Source organism: Saccostrea cucullata, unplaced genomic scaffold (genome assembly GCF_032062105.1).
Source record: "Saccostrea cucullata isolate Sc308-1 unplaced genomic scaffold, CSIRO_AGI_Scuc_v1 ctg10235, whole genome shotgun sequence".
NCBI classification, from domain to species: Eukaryota; Metazoa; Mollusca; class Bivalvia; order Ostreida; family Ostreidae; genus Saccostrea; species Saccostrea cuccullata.
The window spans coordinates 4,342-22,874 of NW_026923967.1; the positions used below are offsets into that span (position 1 = coordinate 4,342).

Here is an 18,533-nt window from a genome sequence, read left to right on the forward strand (position 1 = left end):
ATTGTATGTAATATTGTATATTTATGTGTTTTCGTTCATTTTCGTCGTTTATCTGGTCATTAAATGACATTTTCACTCAACTCAAGTTCTAATGCCTTCTCTAGTGTTTCAAACAACAAGAACAAGCTATGGAAAGGCTTTTCATATTCTGAAATTTACTCTTAATATTCGAAAAGTTGTGGATATAAATGCATATTGCTACACAACGAGGAAATTTGACAATAGAATTGAAGTCATCACGTTTATCATACAGTTTTGTTGTTAAATTACCATTAATGTCTTATTGCAGTAAAATATCGAAATATGAAACAGAGGAGACAGACCCTATTTAATATTTATTTCAAGTTTACGACAATATATGAAGTGGACACATATATGAATTTCATGTAAATGTTTAGGAACATAGGCTTCATATATGTATGAAAGTACATGTACAAATATATTTACTGATAAAAAATGCAAAATATTCACATGAAAATTCCGATGTATTCATGGAAGACTTGGTCTTGAAAAATACATAGATATTGTCAATAAGTAACTCAAGAACATTCTTCATACAAATATCAACTTCGAGGTAAATGTGAATCCTTGGAATATTTTATAACAAAATAATTTTGCAAATAACCAAAGACAAAGAAAGTCATTTAACATGTTCCTTGTATTATAAAAGAAGCAGTGTCTATAATGTCAAAAAAGCTGAAATTTAATTCATCGTGGTAAATTGTATAACTTAGCTAGTTAAAAATAAATAATGTGCATGTATTAAAAGAGTTCTATTACCAGCTGACTGAAATACTGAATAAGCCCTTTGTCCACCACATTCGTCAAAATAATGGTCATCAGCTCCGATATTACATGTAACATTACATGTCTCTGATGGTTGTTCTTCATTCAAATTCAGAGGATTTTGTAAACATTTGCATTCGGATCCCTAGGTAAATATTCCAATTGCGTAAATGTCAAAATAACAATTATTAAATTCGTTTTATCCCTTTAACGGCCAGAGATTTTGCAATTTTTCTACATAAATACCTAAAAAAGTTCAAATAGAATTTTAGACATTTTTTAGTCACTTTTACATAGAGTAACCCATATATTTTCTGAAAGGTAAGATCCTAAAGTATTTGATTATGCAGAGTAATTTGACGTCACGGTTGCCATGGCAACGTTTGAGACCCATAATTGCCAAAATATGTGCTTTTCTCTTTTTATTCTTCCCTGAAATACAAACAATTTTACAAATAATGTTTCCAAACCAGAGGATATGGTGTTACTATTAAAACAAAGCATGCATTCAATTAGTTTTTAGTTTTGCTGGTCAATTTTATTTAATAGAAAGAGTTTATACAATTACACAATGTCAATACCTCATCCGTTCGACTTCGGCTTTACAACTGTCTGATTGTCGTCAGCAATTTTTTAATCGCTCTCCCTCCTACAGTTTTTTTTACTGACTTCAATAAAATTTGGTACACATGTAGAGCGTACAAAGATGCACATTTTTTTTTTAATTTTGTATTTTCTTTTTTTCAAGGAACAGTGTATGTTGCCATGGTTACAAAAATAGCAATTTTGAGAAGGGGCTTCCTAACAAATCATAGGTATTATATATTTATTACTTTCAGTAGAGTGTTATCAATGGATAAAATTACCTGCCTAGTTCCAGCGATCTGCATATAAGAATTCACAATACCCTGTTATGTACTCGAAAATACAATATCATCAGTATATATCATTAAGTTTTATATGACGGCCATGGGGAGAGTATGACAAAGATCTATGCACACTAACTCTCGATTCCACCCTACATTTTACATAAACACCTATTCAATAAAAATGACATTATGCCATTACTTTTTTTAATAACAAACATGAATTATAAGTGAATGAATTATAATATTAATACCAGTGTCAAATTTTTAATTGCTCTTAATTTCAACTCTTTGTATAAGGATGAAGGGGGTGGGGTGGGGTTATAAGATATATATCCACTGTAATTAAGTTTAAACATCACCAGATTTAATTAAAATTATTTTTCAAATTTTCATTTCTCATGGATATGGCTATTTTTTTTTCAGTTTTCACTTCACTTCACTAATGTAATTTTTTTTTTATCTGTACACATACCCCCAGCTGTTTGTCTACGTTTACGACGAACAACGTAGTACCTGGGTTAGTATTAAACGTAGCGAAACAAAAACTTACAGCTGATTTTAATCTGATTGATCAATATAGTTATATGTACCTGGGAATATGTAATTGAAATCGGTAGCGTATGCATAAAGCAAATTGTAAATTTTTTACATCGGGATTAAAATAAAAAGACTTACAGTAATAATACGAGTTTATATGACTTTGGAACTTTTCACTCGTCTCAATAATATGCATGCATGTATTTAAATTTAGTCCACTCCACTTTTCCCTATGAAGGTTTTACCAAGTACTGCACATGTCTTCCATTAAACGGTTTATCATTACCTATGATCCCCTTCCCAAATCAATTATCAATGCAAATTCAAAATGAACACGAACTAGCTGTGCCATGCAGCATTTACAATAAATATTCCAACCAGGGCAAGTAACTGTTTGATCCCCTTTAAATCCATTACCCAGAGTAATCCTTTATCTCTATTTACTAAGAGACGTGAAGCAATATGTGTCTGTGTGGAAGGGGGAAGGGGTTACCGATGAGTAAAAATTAAAAGGAAGCGAAACTTAGGCATGGAATGTAAACAAAAATGGAGGTGGCAAATGGAGCAGCCTTTGAAGAATGTCCTTACTAAAGAAACCCTAAAATGAGTATTCTCGTGTGTCAACCTTCTTAAGAAAAACTGAGTGCATCACTTTGAGTCCAGTTTGAGTCACAATCTTGATCAAGTTATCTTTGCAGGTATATGTATCTGTTTAATTGCTTAATCTACTGATGAGCCCGCATAGGGCGACAGCGCAATTTTGATTAATGTTTGAGTTTTTCATTTTTTGGATTTCGTTTCATTGTTATAGATCTTCAATATTTTTAGGTGGTAATATCAGGGCAGGCTTATGCAAAGCAAAATCACCAAACTTTTTTTTCAGGGACCTAAGGTAAAATACATGCACTGGAAACAAAATGTTTAGATTACAAACACTTCGCATTTTCTAGTGCAAACTTGGTGTCTTTCTAATCACGGCCAAAATCCTCTTTCAATCTGGAGGCTACAGGCGGACTCTGGACCGTGGCTTGTGTTGATTATCGATGTATTCAGGCATTCATAAAGACCGCGTATATAATAGTTCATAGGTGACATATATTAGACTTGCGTGCAAACGTCTTTTCTTGGACTTGGCACTTGTATAAATATATTCATAATACATGTAGATATGAACCTGCGGTGTAAAAAGAATGGTTATTTGGGGGGGGGTCCTTCTCATCATGGTTTACACAGACAAACAAGTTTCTTGCAATTCACGGACAGTATCTCTGTCTGTGTCTGACAAAACACGATTTTTCTTCCATGTTTTTTATTCAAAGTCTCAATAGAAAAAACGGAATCTGAATCGCTACACAAAATTACATATCATAGGCGTCGGAACCGGAGGGTGGGGGGCTAGGGCCTCTTTTTTTGCAAACATAGCCATAATATAAACAATGAACATTTGATCGTAGGTTTAGACAGAAATTGTACTGAGAGAAGTTCGATATTGACCCTCCCCCTCCCTCCCGAAATAGGATCTTCATGAAGGACGAAGGACACTTTTTTTCGCTTTTCAAGTTTTTGGTAACTTGAATATTTTTTTCTCCTTTACTTTCCCCCTTCCTCTTTCTATATGCTACCGACGCCAATGCATATACTTCCATTGTATGTCCCACTTCGCTACCCGATCTTACATGTAATTCCCAATCATTTTACGATAAATGGACGAATTGATTACATAAATCATGAAAAAAATAACTGTCTCAAAAAGCAAAAACATAATTATAATTTTCTTAAAGACATATCATGGAACTTGGGGGAAAAAAATTGTCCACAACTCTTGCATCGATTACTTTTTAAAAACAATTTTAATATTCCATTGTTCCGTAGTATAGACACAAATGTATGACTTATGAAGTCTCACATATCCAAAATTAAGTTAAAATTTCGGTGAAAATATCGTAACGAAGTTAAGGTTACGGAAATTAATTCTCCAACTTTTATAATATAAGTTAAAACTCTCTGCAATAGTTAAAATCAAAGCTTGTTTTAGGATATAAAACAGAAGTATGAAGAATTTCGCTCCCCAAAGAATGAAAAAAAATTATATGTCATGCAAAATCCTTCCTGAATTACCATTTCGGAAGTAAATGTTTTTCTCCAATTCAATCTGTTATATCTAAAAAGGCATTGTCTTAAAAATAAATAGCTGACTCGCAACTAGTATAAATGACATAAGTTTTTTGGTAAATTTCAGTACTTTTTGAAACCTGCAATTAATCTGTCCGTGAAATTTAGACCAAACTCAGTAATGAAGTTAATTGATTTTTAGCGATATGCTATGATTACTTATGAAAGAAGATCCATGCATTTCTTTTTCGAGAATAGGTTTGATTTTATTCTTTTTATTCAAGATAAAAAAAAATTATTTAACATTCATCGCAATCTGTTAGGAACGCTTTTACGGCTGAGAATCCCGTCTTGAAATTTGTAAATAAATGAAGCGATATTAAGATTTGCATGGAATACGTTTTCAACATTAGGCCTTCATGATGTTCATATCTAACCTTTAACTACATATATATCGGTAAATATTAAAAAAAAAACATGCGTGTATGTTATATCTTAGAGCTGAATTCGATCTTAAAATTTATAGGATATAAGATAGTGCTTTTTTTGTTTTACTCGAAAAAGTTCCAATATTCAACAGTAAATATTTCTGTAACGGATGCTCGTACCTTTCAATGTCCAAAAGAGAAAATGTAGGGAAAATTTCCCGCTTTTAGGATATGGCATTCATTTTTTTTTTATCGTGTGCTGAAAGTGAGATACAGCCTACAAAGATAGCGCAAAATCACTCATTTATGCGTAATTTTACAAACTTCCCGCAGTTATATTCAATGTTCAATTCAAGTTTACAATAATTTCTTAACATCGCAGAGTAAAACTTATAATAGAAAAATTGTTGTGTTTCTTCTCTAGTTTCAGAAAATATCAAATGTTTTGTTGTATCCCAATTATTTACAAAACGCCAACAGTTAAATAATTGTGTTGCTGAAAATGCGTCAAAACGCGCACTTGGCCGTTAAGGGGTTAAAGCTCTTAATCTATTACGGAAATCTACGATAGCCTTAAAACAAACTAACATAGATTATAAAAAAATGAATTTATGTGATTGTAAAATTCAAAGAACCTCTAATAAATATAGTAGAAATATATAAGAAAAATACTTAAGAAACAAATAAAAGGTATATCTTCAAACATGTCCTTCTAAATGTTAATATAAAATGAGCCGTTCCAAGCAAAAACCCCTCTTATGTAATCTGACACAATTTTACGTCACAATAGAAAAAGCGACGTCAATGTTTTGCAACAAAAACTGCAATAAAAATATATCGCGCACTGACTGCGTTCCAAGTATATGCTTTGTTTTACGTCACAGAATTTTCTCCGTTGTGCTTTCTGCATATTTTCTTTCATGACTTTTGTTTCATAACATATCTGACTCTGATTGTTGTCAAACTGCATGTGCATTACACATTAAAACGACCTAAGAGTGTTCTGATTAAATATATAAAATTTGTCACAACTTCGATGATTATTCTGTTCCATGTTAAATATAAGTTTTTAGTTAAAGTAAATAAAACATGGAACTGTTGTTTAAAATTCAGATTTATGACCCTTTCTTATTTAACAACGACAAAAAATAATTACATGCAATGATGATATTGAGTGCATGTGAAAATATTTTTAAAAAGGAAGGGAGAGTAGTTTGAAATGTGTTCTTTTAATCCGAAGTCTTGGCGAAAATTGATTGGACTTGATCACATATCAAGAAAACTGCACAGGAATTAACACTAATCAAAACTAAATGACAGAATTGTTAAACCACACCAATATCAGATTTAAATTCGGGGTATTTTTTCATTTATTGCAGACCCAGATCCTCTTGGAAAAAAGTGACAGTTAGTTCAGCTAACAAAGCTACATTAATTGAAAAGACGTATATCCGATATTCTCCTTTTTTGAAATGTGTTGTAAAGATCGATAACTTGTTAATACTGTTGTAACCAACCCCCCCCCCCCCCCCCCCCCCCCCCCCACCACCACCACAACCACCGCCAAAAAAATTATAAGAATATATGTAATAAGCATATATAGAAATAAATACATACATATATATCTTTTTTTTTTTACAAAATTTTGGAAGTCCTGAAAAGTACCGTATTTGACATGCACACCTACATTAGTTATCTAATTGCTCGTCAAGTTATTCTACCCCCCCCCCCCGGGCATCATTGCATGCTGATGTTAACAGTGAAAATTTACACTCAGAAAAAATGCGGAGAGGGGCCCCCATGCAACCCCCCGGATTTTTTTTAATGTGCATTATTGTAAGCAGTTCACAATATTTGTTCACCTGAGTGTAAATCGAGTGCAAATAAAAAAAAATCATTTCCAAAATATTTTAATAAACTTGGATTTTCTAGATCTACTTTTCGTCTAGCCTAGCAAGAAGTAAATGTTCGTAATTTTCACCAGGAATATCACATGCAAGTGAACATAAACTGATTTTTTCCACAATGGTAGATCTTGGAAAATCAGAGAGCTAGGAGTATTTATCATATTATAAACACTTTTGTCGTATGATATGAAAAACGTTCTGACATGTTTTTTTTAAACGTATGTGCATGGGAAAATATTTAAGCGTTATCATTTTCAGTGGACCTGTACCAAGACAACTCTTTGACATTGTAGATGCAAATGTGGAAAAAAATAAAATAAGAAATAATAGTGTTTATTTTATCAATATATTGATATTCCATTAGAAGACAATAACATGATGGAATTCGTTGTATAAATATGCAATTTTTAATTTGCTGTTCATACAATTATCCTTAAACAATGTTTGCAATGATACATCATTTCAGTTTAAAGTGCTTACTGAAAGATACAAACAAGTCATTAAATGAATGTTGACAAAACAAAGTATACATAATTATGTTTGTCTGAAAAGCTCCTTAATTTTTTGCATGTCATTTAAATTGACATATATCTCATTTCTTTCCATGTTTTTGAGCGGTCACCCATTCAATGGTTAAACAGGCTCGCCATTGCTTAAAAACTTGCCTGAAATAGAGAGAGAGACTCTACCGCATCACTAGAAAAGCTAGCTCAATAGTGAGGCAGTATAAGTTCCCTATATACTGTCCGCTACAGATGTCAAACACAAAAGTCGGATATTTCTTGTATAAAAAAGGTTTCTAGATAACTTCGGAAATATCTTGTATAAACAAAGGTTCTAGATGAATTGTGAAACTTCAATGTTTAAAGTTAAATTGATTGATGTTTGTATGTTGTTATACGTCCATCTCGAGAATTTTTAACTCATATGGAGACGCCACCACTTGCCGGTGGAGAGCTGCAAAAAATGTCCTCCTACCAGCACTTAGGGCCTTTGAGCAGTAAGGGATCTTTTTCGTGCCAGCACTAACTGCAACACAGGACCGAGGTTTATACAGACTCATCCGAAGGACCGGTCTCCATGTAAATTTAACAAGAAGACTATAACACAAAAGTAACCTACACAACTCCTCCCTCCTCTTTCAGAACACGTGGACTCCTTGTAAGTTGGTAAGGATGGTCAGATGTTCTAATATTTGATGTTAATGAGGTGACAGAGAATGGCCAGCATTCCTCCCCCTTCTGCACACAATGGAACTTCTTTTTATGCGTGTAAAAATTTGGGTAGACTGGGATATAATATATTTTACTAATATATGAGAAGCATTTTATTCGAAAGACAGTCCAATGTGCAGATTTCGCACGTAAAACATCTCTTTATAAAATTTCTTTATGTGTTTTTTTTCTATGAAGACGGTAATCAAATATTGTACATTTGCTTAATGTAAGGACTTTCAAAGCTGCTCTGAATAGGCACCTGACTTGTAACTCGTTAAATATTTTTTTTGCTTTTGACTAACTGGTACATTTTCTGAGGACCTTCGTGATATATTATAAGTGTTGACCTGTGAAACTTGCCTCATAATATCCTGTTGTTAAAAAAAAACAGTGACATGTGTGATTTTTTTAAACTTCATACGGATCGTGAGAAAGTATGTCTATCTTTCACTTTGATAGATCTATGCGTAAAGCACAAGAGGATCAACTCTCATAATTTTGTTGTTAGATATAGATGGGGCTGTATTTTTGGCAATCTTCTATATATTAATTACATGTACGTGATTGTACTGTAGAAAACACAAGACGAAAGACCACCTTTAAGCAATCGCTTAATGGTAGCTTAATGGTGACTTAATGGTGGCTTAAAGAAGTTAATTCCTTTAAGCCACCATTAAGTCACCATTAAGGTGCAACTTACAGGTGCTTAATGTCCAAACTTCATTAAGCTACCATTAAGCCACCATTAAGCTGAGCTTAATGGTGACTTAATGGTCAAATCTCATTTAACTTTTAAGCATCTTATATAGAATCTTTGAAGTATTTTTTAGTTGTTTTAAAATCATTTACGCAAAATTTATACTGACTCATAATTTTTTCCCGATCGTAATTTCTACGAGTTTTTTGACAACATGCATAAACTTGAAAACACTGAGAACAACGTTAGCTAACAGCCACGGGGGCTTGCTTCCAGTGTCTAATTATTATTATTTTTTTAAATCATCTACAGTGATAATAAAATAAAACATCCTTTATCAGTGCCATATATTATTTAAAACAAAAATAATAAATCATTATTACATGCGGTGTTTTTATTTTTAGTGTATATATGATTTTTAAAAATAAATAATTATTACACACCGGGAGCAAGTCCTTGTGCAATATCTAGAATTTTCAATACCCAAAATCCATTTGTTCTTAAATTATCTTTATCTATGAACACAAAATACATTACTTTTTTTGTAAAAATGGTGTATATATTTCATATGTTAAAAGAAACATTCCACTACAGAATTCACGGGAATATAACTTTAAGTCAGATAATCTCGCTGTTTTTTTTTTTTTTTTTTTTTTTTTTGGGGGGGGGGGGGTACTGGTATACAAATGTTTAGTTTTCAAAGATTGAAGAAACAAAGAAACATTCCACTACAGAATTCACGGGAATATAACTTTAAGTCAGATAATCTCGCTGTTTTTTTTTTTTTTTTTTGGGGGGGGGGGGGTTACTGGTATACAAATGTTTAGTTTTCAAAGATTGACTTTTACCTGGGACCTATATAGGTCACTGCTTTTACATCATGAATAATTTTAATTAATACGTTATTTTTTTAATTTTTTTTTTAGATACAGCGGTAAGCATGCTAAGTATTTGTCAAAATCTAGATGGTCTTTTATTTCTTTTTTTTTAAATGCAGCGGTAATTATAAGTATCTGTCAAAATCAAGTCGGTCTTGGATGATTGTTACTTCAAAATCAATTTTCAGAAGAACAGCCGATCAGACTAAACATGACATCCGACGAGATTTATACACATTGAGAAACGGATAAGATTAACAGATTATCAGTGTACAGTACACCGACTGGTCAGACAATAGACCTTAATTAGGTGTCCCCCGTCCCCGGTTAACTAACAGGGAACTATACACACACAACGTACACTTAGAACTAGATTTTGATGATCAATTATTTTTACAAAATTTAAATTTAACGCAAGCAATTAACAAATTAAAAATTATGATTCATCGTAAAAAGTCAATTATTTTGATACCCATTATGATACAGAAAGAATTGAAACTGAATATGATATTCTAAAAAAAGTTTTTGTAAACGTAATTAACCAGGTAACTCAAGATTACGCGAGGATTGACACTAAATTGTTGACACAGAAACCGTTTATAACTGCAGTACATGTATATATATTTAAAAAAACAGGAAAATTTGTTTTTCGTCTTTCTTTTTCGATGATATATTTTTGCGTTTTATCTGTAATGAATTTATTTTCAATCATGATTTAAATGCTTACATGTATAAATTTTTCGAATAACACAGCGAAGAAATCCATCACATCACATCAATCTAAAATCCGAACTCAATGTTGATATATTAATGTGATAAAAGCCTTTCAAAAAGATCCACAAATAATATTGTTTTTATATTGATGAATTTATTAATTCAAGATTGTTTGAAACGTTCAACAAAATACTACTAATTACTTTTCCTTGTCCAAAAAAATTTTGAAAAAAAATAAAGTTAAATATTCAATATTTTTCTCTACATGCAAGAGCGGCGATAGCCTAATGGATATGGCGTTCGCCTTGAAAACAGAAAGTCATGGGATCGCGCCCCTGCAGCGGCGATTTTTTTTTTTTTTTGGAATTTTGAATTTCGTTCTTTTTACAATATTTTTAACAAATCAAGATATCTGCGAACTCTTCATTTATAATATTGATAACAAATCACTCCAAAAATAATTTTTCACCCATAAAAACAATATCATCGACGGTGTAATGTGAATTAATGGTGGCTAAATGGTGGCTTAATGGTAGCTTAATGGAGTTTGGACATTAAGCACCTGTAAGTCTACCTTAATGGTGGCTTAATGGTGACTTAATGGTGGTCTAAAAGTAACCATTAAGGACCTGTAAGCCACCATTAAGTAACCATTAAGCCACCATTAAGCTACCATTAAGTTAGAAATTTGGCTTAATGGTGGCTTAATGGTTACTTAATGGAAGCTTACTGGTGGCTTAAAGGTGCTTAATGGTGGCTTAATGGTGGTTTAAAGGCGGCCTTTAAGCCACCATTAAGCACCTATAAGCTACCATTAAGTCAAGCTTAATGGGAGCATTTCATCTTGTGAAATATACAATTTTTTTAAAAGCTGAATCAAATGCCTTGCTCATTTTCCCAGTTTTTCAGGTCATGATTTTATTAGTTAATTCATAATTTGAAATCTGAAAAGTACACTTTAATTATTCATAAATTACTGATTTAACATGTATATATCTAGTCTAAATTGCCTTTATACTAATACAGTGTACTTATATATTTATTCTTTCATTGCAGCCCCCCCCCCTTTCCTTCTAATATTTTTTAACAAATGAGGACATAATTAAGCAAAGAAAATGCATATGTAGTTGAGCGTTTAAATTTACATTGATATACCATACTTTACAAAATCCTTATGTCGTGTTCATTAATAAAAGCGCAAGCCCCTGCCCCTTAATGCTGTCTCTTGGTCAGTGTTTTGAAGGCAAAGGTTGGACAAGTAAAATCAATTATCAAAAATAAATTGATGGGAACTAAAATATTTTTTGTTGTTGCTGGTTTTGAAAGATTTGGGCTGAACTTAAGCGGTAAAATTGAAAGTGAATTTTACTTACTAAAAGACCTATCAATTATTTGTGATGTTTCCTCTAAGTCAGCGAATCATAGGACTATTTGAACTCCATTGGCATATTTTCAATTAATATCAGAAAAGAATGAACTGAACTTTTTCATAAAAAAGAAAAAAATATATATTTACAACAAATTAAACATATATATATATATATATATAATATATATTTACAACAAATTAAACATATATATATATATATATATATATATATATATATATATATATATATATATATATATATATATATATATATATATATATATATATATATATATATACATATTAAGCAGAACGGCAATACAATACTTAGTTTTTCGTATAAGTAATTCATGTTTTTATTACGTCGCTATGACGTCGAAAAAAATTATAAAATATGACATCGGCCATATAAATGATGCATATTTTGAATACCTATAAATCCGTAACGGAGCAAGATACACCTGTAAAAATTACAGGTTATATTTACCTAAGGTTCTACATCATTTTTCAACAAAATAGTCATTTTCGAAAATTTTTGACATAAGGGGGATTTTTGCTTGGAACGGCTCAAATGGTAAAATTAAACGAGTTTATCAACGGATATTCGACTATCGCTGCAAATATCAATTAGCAATAATCACTGCTTTAATCTTTAGTATTAGTCTGCATTAAAATTCCATTCGATTAAACTGATCTGGTAGTTTTGATGGAATGACAAGTAATGCATATAATATTAAATGCAAACATGGCAAGTCGACGTCGACCTAATGTTTATTGTCGGCACTTCTATTTCATTGCACCCTTTAATTTTTACTTTCATGAGTTTTTTATCTTTACTACCAAACTTGATATGATCCACCTTGATTTGAGTTATAGCGTGAAATTATTTTAACTTTGTCCATTGTACTTATTTTGAAATTCTAAATTAATTCTTTTTGCATAAATCCTACGCATCATCAAATTAGAAATAAGTATCCAACAAAAATGTCAAATAGGCATCGTTACATTCGAGATAAACGAGACCAAAGATTTTGTTCATCTTAATATTTAATAAAGTATTGCATTTCAATATATCTGAATGAAATTTTCAATGCAAAAGTCAAAACAGAAACAAATATTTGTAGGAAAAAATTCGTTTAAAATATTCAAAATTTTATAGCAGTTGTGACATTAATTTCGAATCAACAATCATATTTAAAATCCATTCATGAGGTAAAAGCTATCATATATCTGTAGCATTATGGAATTTTTTAAGGTCAATGTCTGTATTTGCAATATTTTTTTTTCTAAATTTTGGTTTTAATATATTTATAATCTGTAGATTGTTGTAGAAATTTGAGAAACGGTTTTCCTGTAGGAATAGGCACACGGTCTGGCTTTCATAGCATTTCAATAAAACGAAAAGGGGACAAGCTTGTATGGAAATTGAAATAAATTTCACTTACTTCTACATGTATAAATAACGTAACTCTTATTATTGAAAATTTGGATCTTTACAGTCATTGGAAGAAGGTTGAAGCCAGGCCCGGGGGATATAAAAAACTGAGACGAGCTTACATTTGATCCATTATCAAACCCTTTTTTTGAAAAGTGAGGCTAAGATCAAAATTGAGCTCGTCTCAGTTTTATGGCCCCGGAGTCATACAAAATATTAATGGCGTACTGCTTTCTTGGTAAATATAAATAGCTAAAAACTGAAAATTTATAGCCCTGCAGCATGGTAAAGGTAAACAAAAAAGTAATCTGAAAGGTGGAACTTCAGTTGTTTAAAAAAATTGAACTATTTGAGTCACTTTTTTAAATATATATCAATCATAACAAGAAAAGTGTCAACCAAACGCGGGTATGTTAAGGAAGCATATAAGTCATTTCTCGGGAAATTTAGACTTTTTGAATAAAATTAAGTTTGATAAATTACCAAAACCGCTGATAAAGGTAAACTGTTGTTAACTATTGCATACAGATAAAAGAGTGTCTAACGCTAAGACGTACACCACCGCCACGGCATCACGGGACTTCTATCTATAGCGAAATTTTCCTTAATAAAAAAGCTAACAGAACAACAATACACCGGAGTTTAATAATTTCTTTGAGCAAATAATATACTTGAAAAACATCTATTTTGCCTAAAAAGTGCTGCTCGAATCCCACTGTCCTTTCAGTAAAATAATTTTTTTACACATAAGAACGAAACCTTACCCTACGTTTTGAATTTTATACGCATGAACCGAGATTTTTCGAAAAAACACGCTTAACTCGGGATTCTAGGAGCACTTTCCAAGTTTGACAGAAGGTAAACTTTCCAACTGTACAAATCTTATGTTTTGAAATATCCAGCTTATTGTTGTTCTGTTGCATTATTTTTGTCACGAATGACAGAGGAAAGGCCGACCGGGATACGTATAGAGCTGACTGTCTTCGAAAGAGAAAATAATTGGTAAAAAAATAAATTAGCATACCTGTTTAATCAACTGAACTCCATATGATTTTCACAGAATATTCACGGTATTTCGTTTTAAACTCCATTTTACGTATCGTTGTACATGCCGTCTAAGCCAAATTCTCTTTACACGATATGATCAATTCCAAAGTCACTTGGAGTATACATATGACGTCATCGGTGATAGATTTCAATCAAAATAACAGATACTGCATAACAAAATTAAAACATTTTATTTTCGTTAATGTTTACACGTACCTATTCATTTTCTAGAGTTAAATTACATATGTAAATACCAATATTACGAGAACTTGTGTTATAAAATTGACGTCATCTCGCCTACTATGACTTCATAATATAGCACTGATCTAGTCAAGGTAGAATATTTTGTATGCTTCCTTATTACCCCTGCGAATTATACATACATGTATTAACGAAATGTATGATAATGAAAAACAAAGCATTATCAGACATTTGTAATGCTTTGAAACAAAATTACCTTTATTGCAAAAACGGTCTTGTTGACAGACAAGCATATTTCTTGACAAAATCCTGCAGAGGGTAGTTTTTGCATATCATAACTCATTGAAAACGTCTGAAGTGCCCTTTCTGGATAGCATCCTTAAATAATATAATATAATATTTCCACAAACCTATACAACCTGACAATTTTTACTGTACCAAGTACAGTACTGCATTCCTAAATGAAGTCAAAAACCTATGCTATCGTAAATCCTGCGTCCATAATCCATTGGTTTTAACCATATCCTATCATAGTGTCGTTTGGCAAGTTCCGAATTTTGATTAGTTCCGAATTAATATCAATTTAAGAGCTGATAAGTAATAAATTCAAAAGTGTAAACATAAATTGATAACTTTGGTAAAAAGGTTTTATCATGAGTGTTTGAATTATGTTAAGATTTTTTGTCGTGAGTTTGTGTTCGTTATTGTACTTGAAACACTCGACATTATTTTGCAATGCAACAAATCTGAATCACCGCCATTCGTATGTCTGCAGAAAAACCTATGTCAAGACGTCAATATTACACAAAAACAACATTCTAGATATCAAAAGTAAGTTTGATATGTATTCTAACAAACACCAAAGGCTTATAGAAAATAAATAATTAGAACACTGCAAGAAACATTTTCGTGTGGCCATTTTCCTAGTTCCAATTATAAACAATTTCATACATGTATGTTGAATCTCCGATTTTTCTTCATTGTAAACGTATCTGTTACAATACCTCCGATAAAAGGTGGGGGTAAAAAGTGATGGGGGTTTAATTCCGTCTGTACGTTAGTCGTCTGTCTGCCTGTACTTCGGTGCCTCTGTTGTTATGCTTTGCAGTGCCCACCTATTATCCGAACTTTTCTGATACCAATGAATGGAATTTAATGAGACTTTCGTGGAATCTTTGTTACATATTGCCATTCTGCACTTCCTATTCTACTTTTTGATTTGACACTTATTTTGCTTTGTCCATAGCAAAACATGGACACTGCAATTCTTTCTATAATAGTGTAGGGTGCTCATTTCTTGTCTGAGGATCCTCTAATTCATGTACCAGTGAATAAATTTTAATGATAATTTCACAGATTCTTTATTACATAATGCCATTGTAAACCTCTTATTTTACTTTTTGATCTGACACTTATTTCCTGTCTCAAAGAGCAAAAATGGACTTTGCTATTATAATCATCTCTAATTTCTCTTTATCCTTTGGAAATACCACTAATTTACTGAAATGCAATTATTTCAAGTTTTTCCTGGCTAACGTCTTGAATTGATGTTTTTAATTTGGGTTCAAATTGCATTGGAACCACTAAGGTATTCGGAACTGGACGGCTTATTCTACACTGGTAAAATAAGCACTTATGATAGCTTGCTAAAATAAAAGTTTTTTTTTCGAAAGGCAATATTCGCTTTTTTCTCTCTCTCTCTCTGTATATACAGGTAAATACGAAAACATATCTTTTTTTTAAACCATACCTGATATTTTTATCCAGGTCGACTTCCGTCGATAATTTCCAATCCAGAAATAATCTGATGAATTATGCATAGCTTTTCTAATAAGTACGCTGTTGTTCCCTCTACATATTTCCTGCGCTTCAAACCATGTGTACCCTCTGACTTCACACATCACATTTTCTGCATAAACAATTTTTCGATTAATGAATAAAAAAGTACTAACTATTGTAAACAGCTTTATTTTTTTTATTTTTTGCTGAAATTATCACAAATCTTGTATGTTTGATGATGAAATACTATCAACATAGATCCCTTGTTGATTGAAATTATTTTTAACTTCAAATGACAACTCATCCAAATCTCTAAATAATTGAATAAATATATTTCGTAGAAAAGTGTAATGTAACTGAAATTTGATAATCAAAAAGTTAAAGTACATGCATGTAATTTGATTCCGTTTATAATTATGTTCTATAAAACGGCGATTAGATGTGAAATAAATGAATAAATTAATATATGAAATGTCACCTCTTTGGTACAGAAAAGCAATCCATGGGACAAAAACGAATAAAGCACGCATGGTTTCTGCAAATCGGTAACCTGAAATAGATCATGCAAACAACAAAATTGACAATTTAATTTTTACCATTTGACTGAAGCCTGATTTGTAAGAAACTATTTTCACTCTTACATGCATTTAATTAAGAAATAAGGTATCATTTTAAAACATTTATTGGGATATAAATACGGGTTTGTCACGAGATTAAATTCCATAAAGCCTGAATTTAATCTCGTACCAGCCCGTATTTATAGCCCGATAGATGTTTTAAAATGATACCTTATTACTCATATTGACATTTGTGACTTATTCATGCTTTATATTTGCCTGATTATGACTTTTAACGTGTGAAATGCGTTATTTTTCAAACCCAACGGCATGTATGTAATCCACTGAACGCGCGTCGACCCTTTATGACGTCACAGAGAAATAACGTCAAACGTTTATCCATACGCACATCTATGACCTCTTGACCCCGTACCCGTATTTATACAGTTATAGATACGCTTAGCTTTCAGTGGTGTTATATAAACGGAAACATTTGCAAATGTAAATATTTCGATTTAAAACACGAACAGACTTCAATCCTGTGACCTTTGGTTAATAAATTAAAACATAAATCACGCATTACATGTATGCATTACATTGATTTGTTTGTTTATTTAAAATTTATGATTAACTACATAAAAATATGGTCCGATGTCTTAGCTAGTGAGCAAGCCTAGAAAAAAATGTTTCCTTTATAATCCATATTATATATAAAAATTCTATCTATGTTTCTAATGCAAACATATAAACACATATATAAAATTCTATGTTAATGCTTTTGTCCATTGTCGTACAGGTATAATTGTAGGCATTTAAAGGAACATCAAGTATACGTGTCGATTTAAAAAGATTAGACAGTATATAGGGAGAACGCAGATGCCATAATATGTTTGATATGACAGTGGAATAACGAAGTGAATAACAAAAAAGATAATACATGTACAGTTTAAATTCTCATAGTTTCAAAAATTATTTATAAAATCCCCTTACGGTTACAAGCCCAATTACAGTAACCACCCAATAACTATGACGAACTATGAATGAATTTAGAACAAGACAAGTTTTTGAACTCATTGCTAATCTTTTTGACACTTTGTCAATAAAATATGTTTAAATTAATTCAAATTCATGACATAATTTCTAGATCCTTAAAATGCATTTGCTTGAAAGTAACATTCAAGATTTAAGTTTCATGAAACTATTAACATAGAAATTTGTATAGATGGATTTCAACTTCAATGTATGCAACGTTTAAAAGTAATGTACTGCATTTTGTTTTAATATGAACGTTTTTTAGGGATAGTCTTACATATCAGCATTGGATTATGTACTTACATGTAAATACATGCTTATTCAAAAAAATTCATATCATGCAATAGATCAATATTTTGTCGATTAAATATTTTAAAAAAAAGCTGAATCAATCCAACATTTGTTTTTCTTTTATTTCTCTTTTTATAAGGAGGTAAATTTACTCACAGTTTTCCTTTTCTCTTACAGAGATACGAGTTTTTATTTGTGCTCAGTCATATCCTTCCTTAAAAAAAGAAAATACCTTCCTTGTTGTTGTTTCCTATGTTAAGGTATGGGTTTCACGGAGGAATGACTTTGTGAGCCGGAAGTTTTTAATGCAAATTGTAAAGATACACAAGAACGAATAGCTTACTGCATGTTTAAAGGTATCATTATTTAACACATGAGTGCGCTTTTACACGATTATTTATTAGTTTCGTTTTGTTTGTTAGGAGTGCCTACTCAAAGGTAACTAGATTAAATTCCAGTTTTGTTAATGCAGAAATACAATTATCCCCTCACAGTCTATGAGCTAGCCCATGAATTTTTCAGTATCGGTAACATCCTGATTGAATAATTTTCAGTCATTTTAAAAGAACATAATCTTCCCTGCATCTGAAAATAGTTTCCTCTCCCTGGGAATCAAAAAAAAAAAAAAAAAAAAAAAAAAAAAAATTAAAAAATTCCATCAAACCAAATCCCAAACT

General features: G+C 31.4%; 1 protein-coding gene across 1 annotated transcript; it reads right to left on the reverse strand.

The window, feature by feature from the left end:
• Positions 1-679: 679 nt before the first annotated feature.
• LOC134265357 (uncharacterized) lies at positions 680-18,102 on the reverse strand. Its single transcript, XM_062747579.1, has 5 exons — positions 18,013-18,102; positions 16,455-16,526; positions 15,948-16,106; positions 14,454-14,575; positions 680-931 (listed from the first exon to the last, which is right to left on the reverse strand). The coding sequence occupies exons 2-5, from the start codon at positions 16,504-16,506 to the stop codon at positions 731-733; spliced, it is 534 nt and encodes a 177-aa protein (XP_062603563.1). The 5' UTR covers positions 16,507-16,526; positions 18,013-18,102; the 3' UTR covers positions 680-730.
• Positions 18,103-18,533: the final 431 nt, after the last annotated feature.

What these genes read in the sequence shown, in the direction of transcription:
- LOC134265357 (XM_062747579.1), bottom strand. Translation starts at nt 16,506, where the DNA reads ATGCGTGCTTTATTCGTTTTTGTCCCATGGATTGCTTTTCTGTACCAA. An exon ending in TGCTTTTCTGTACCAAAGAG is followed by an intron (nt 16,107 to 16,454) that starts GTGACATTTCAT and finishes TTGTTTATGCAG; the next exon opens with AAAATGTGATGTGTGAAGTC. An exon ending in AGACCGTTTTTGCAATAAAG is followed by an intron (nt 932 to 14,453) that starts GTAATTTTGTTT and finishes ATATTTACCTAG; the next exon opens with GGATCCGAATGCAAATGTTT.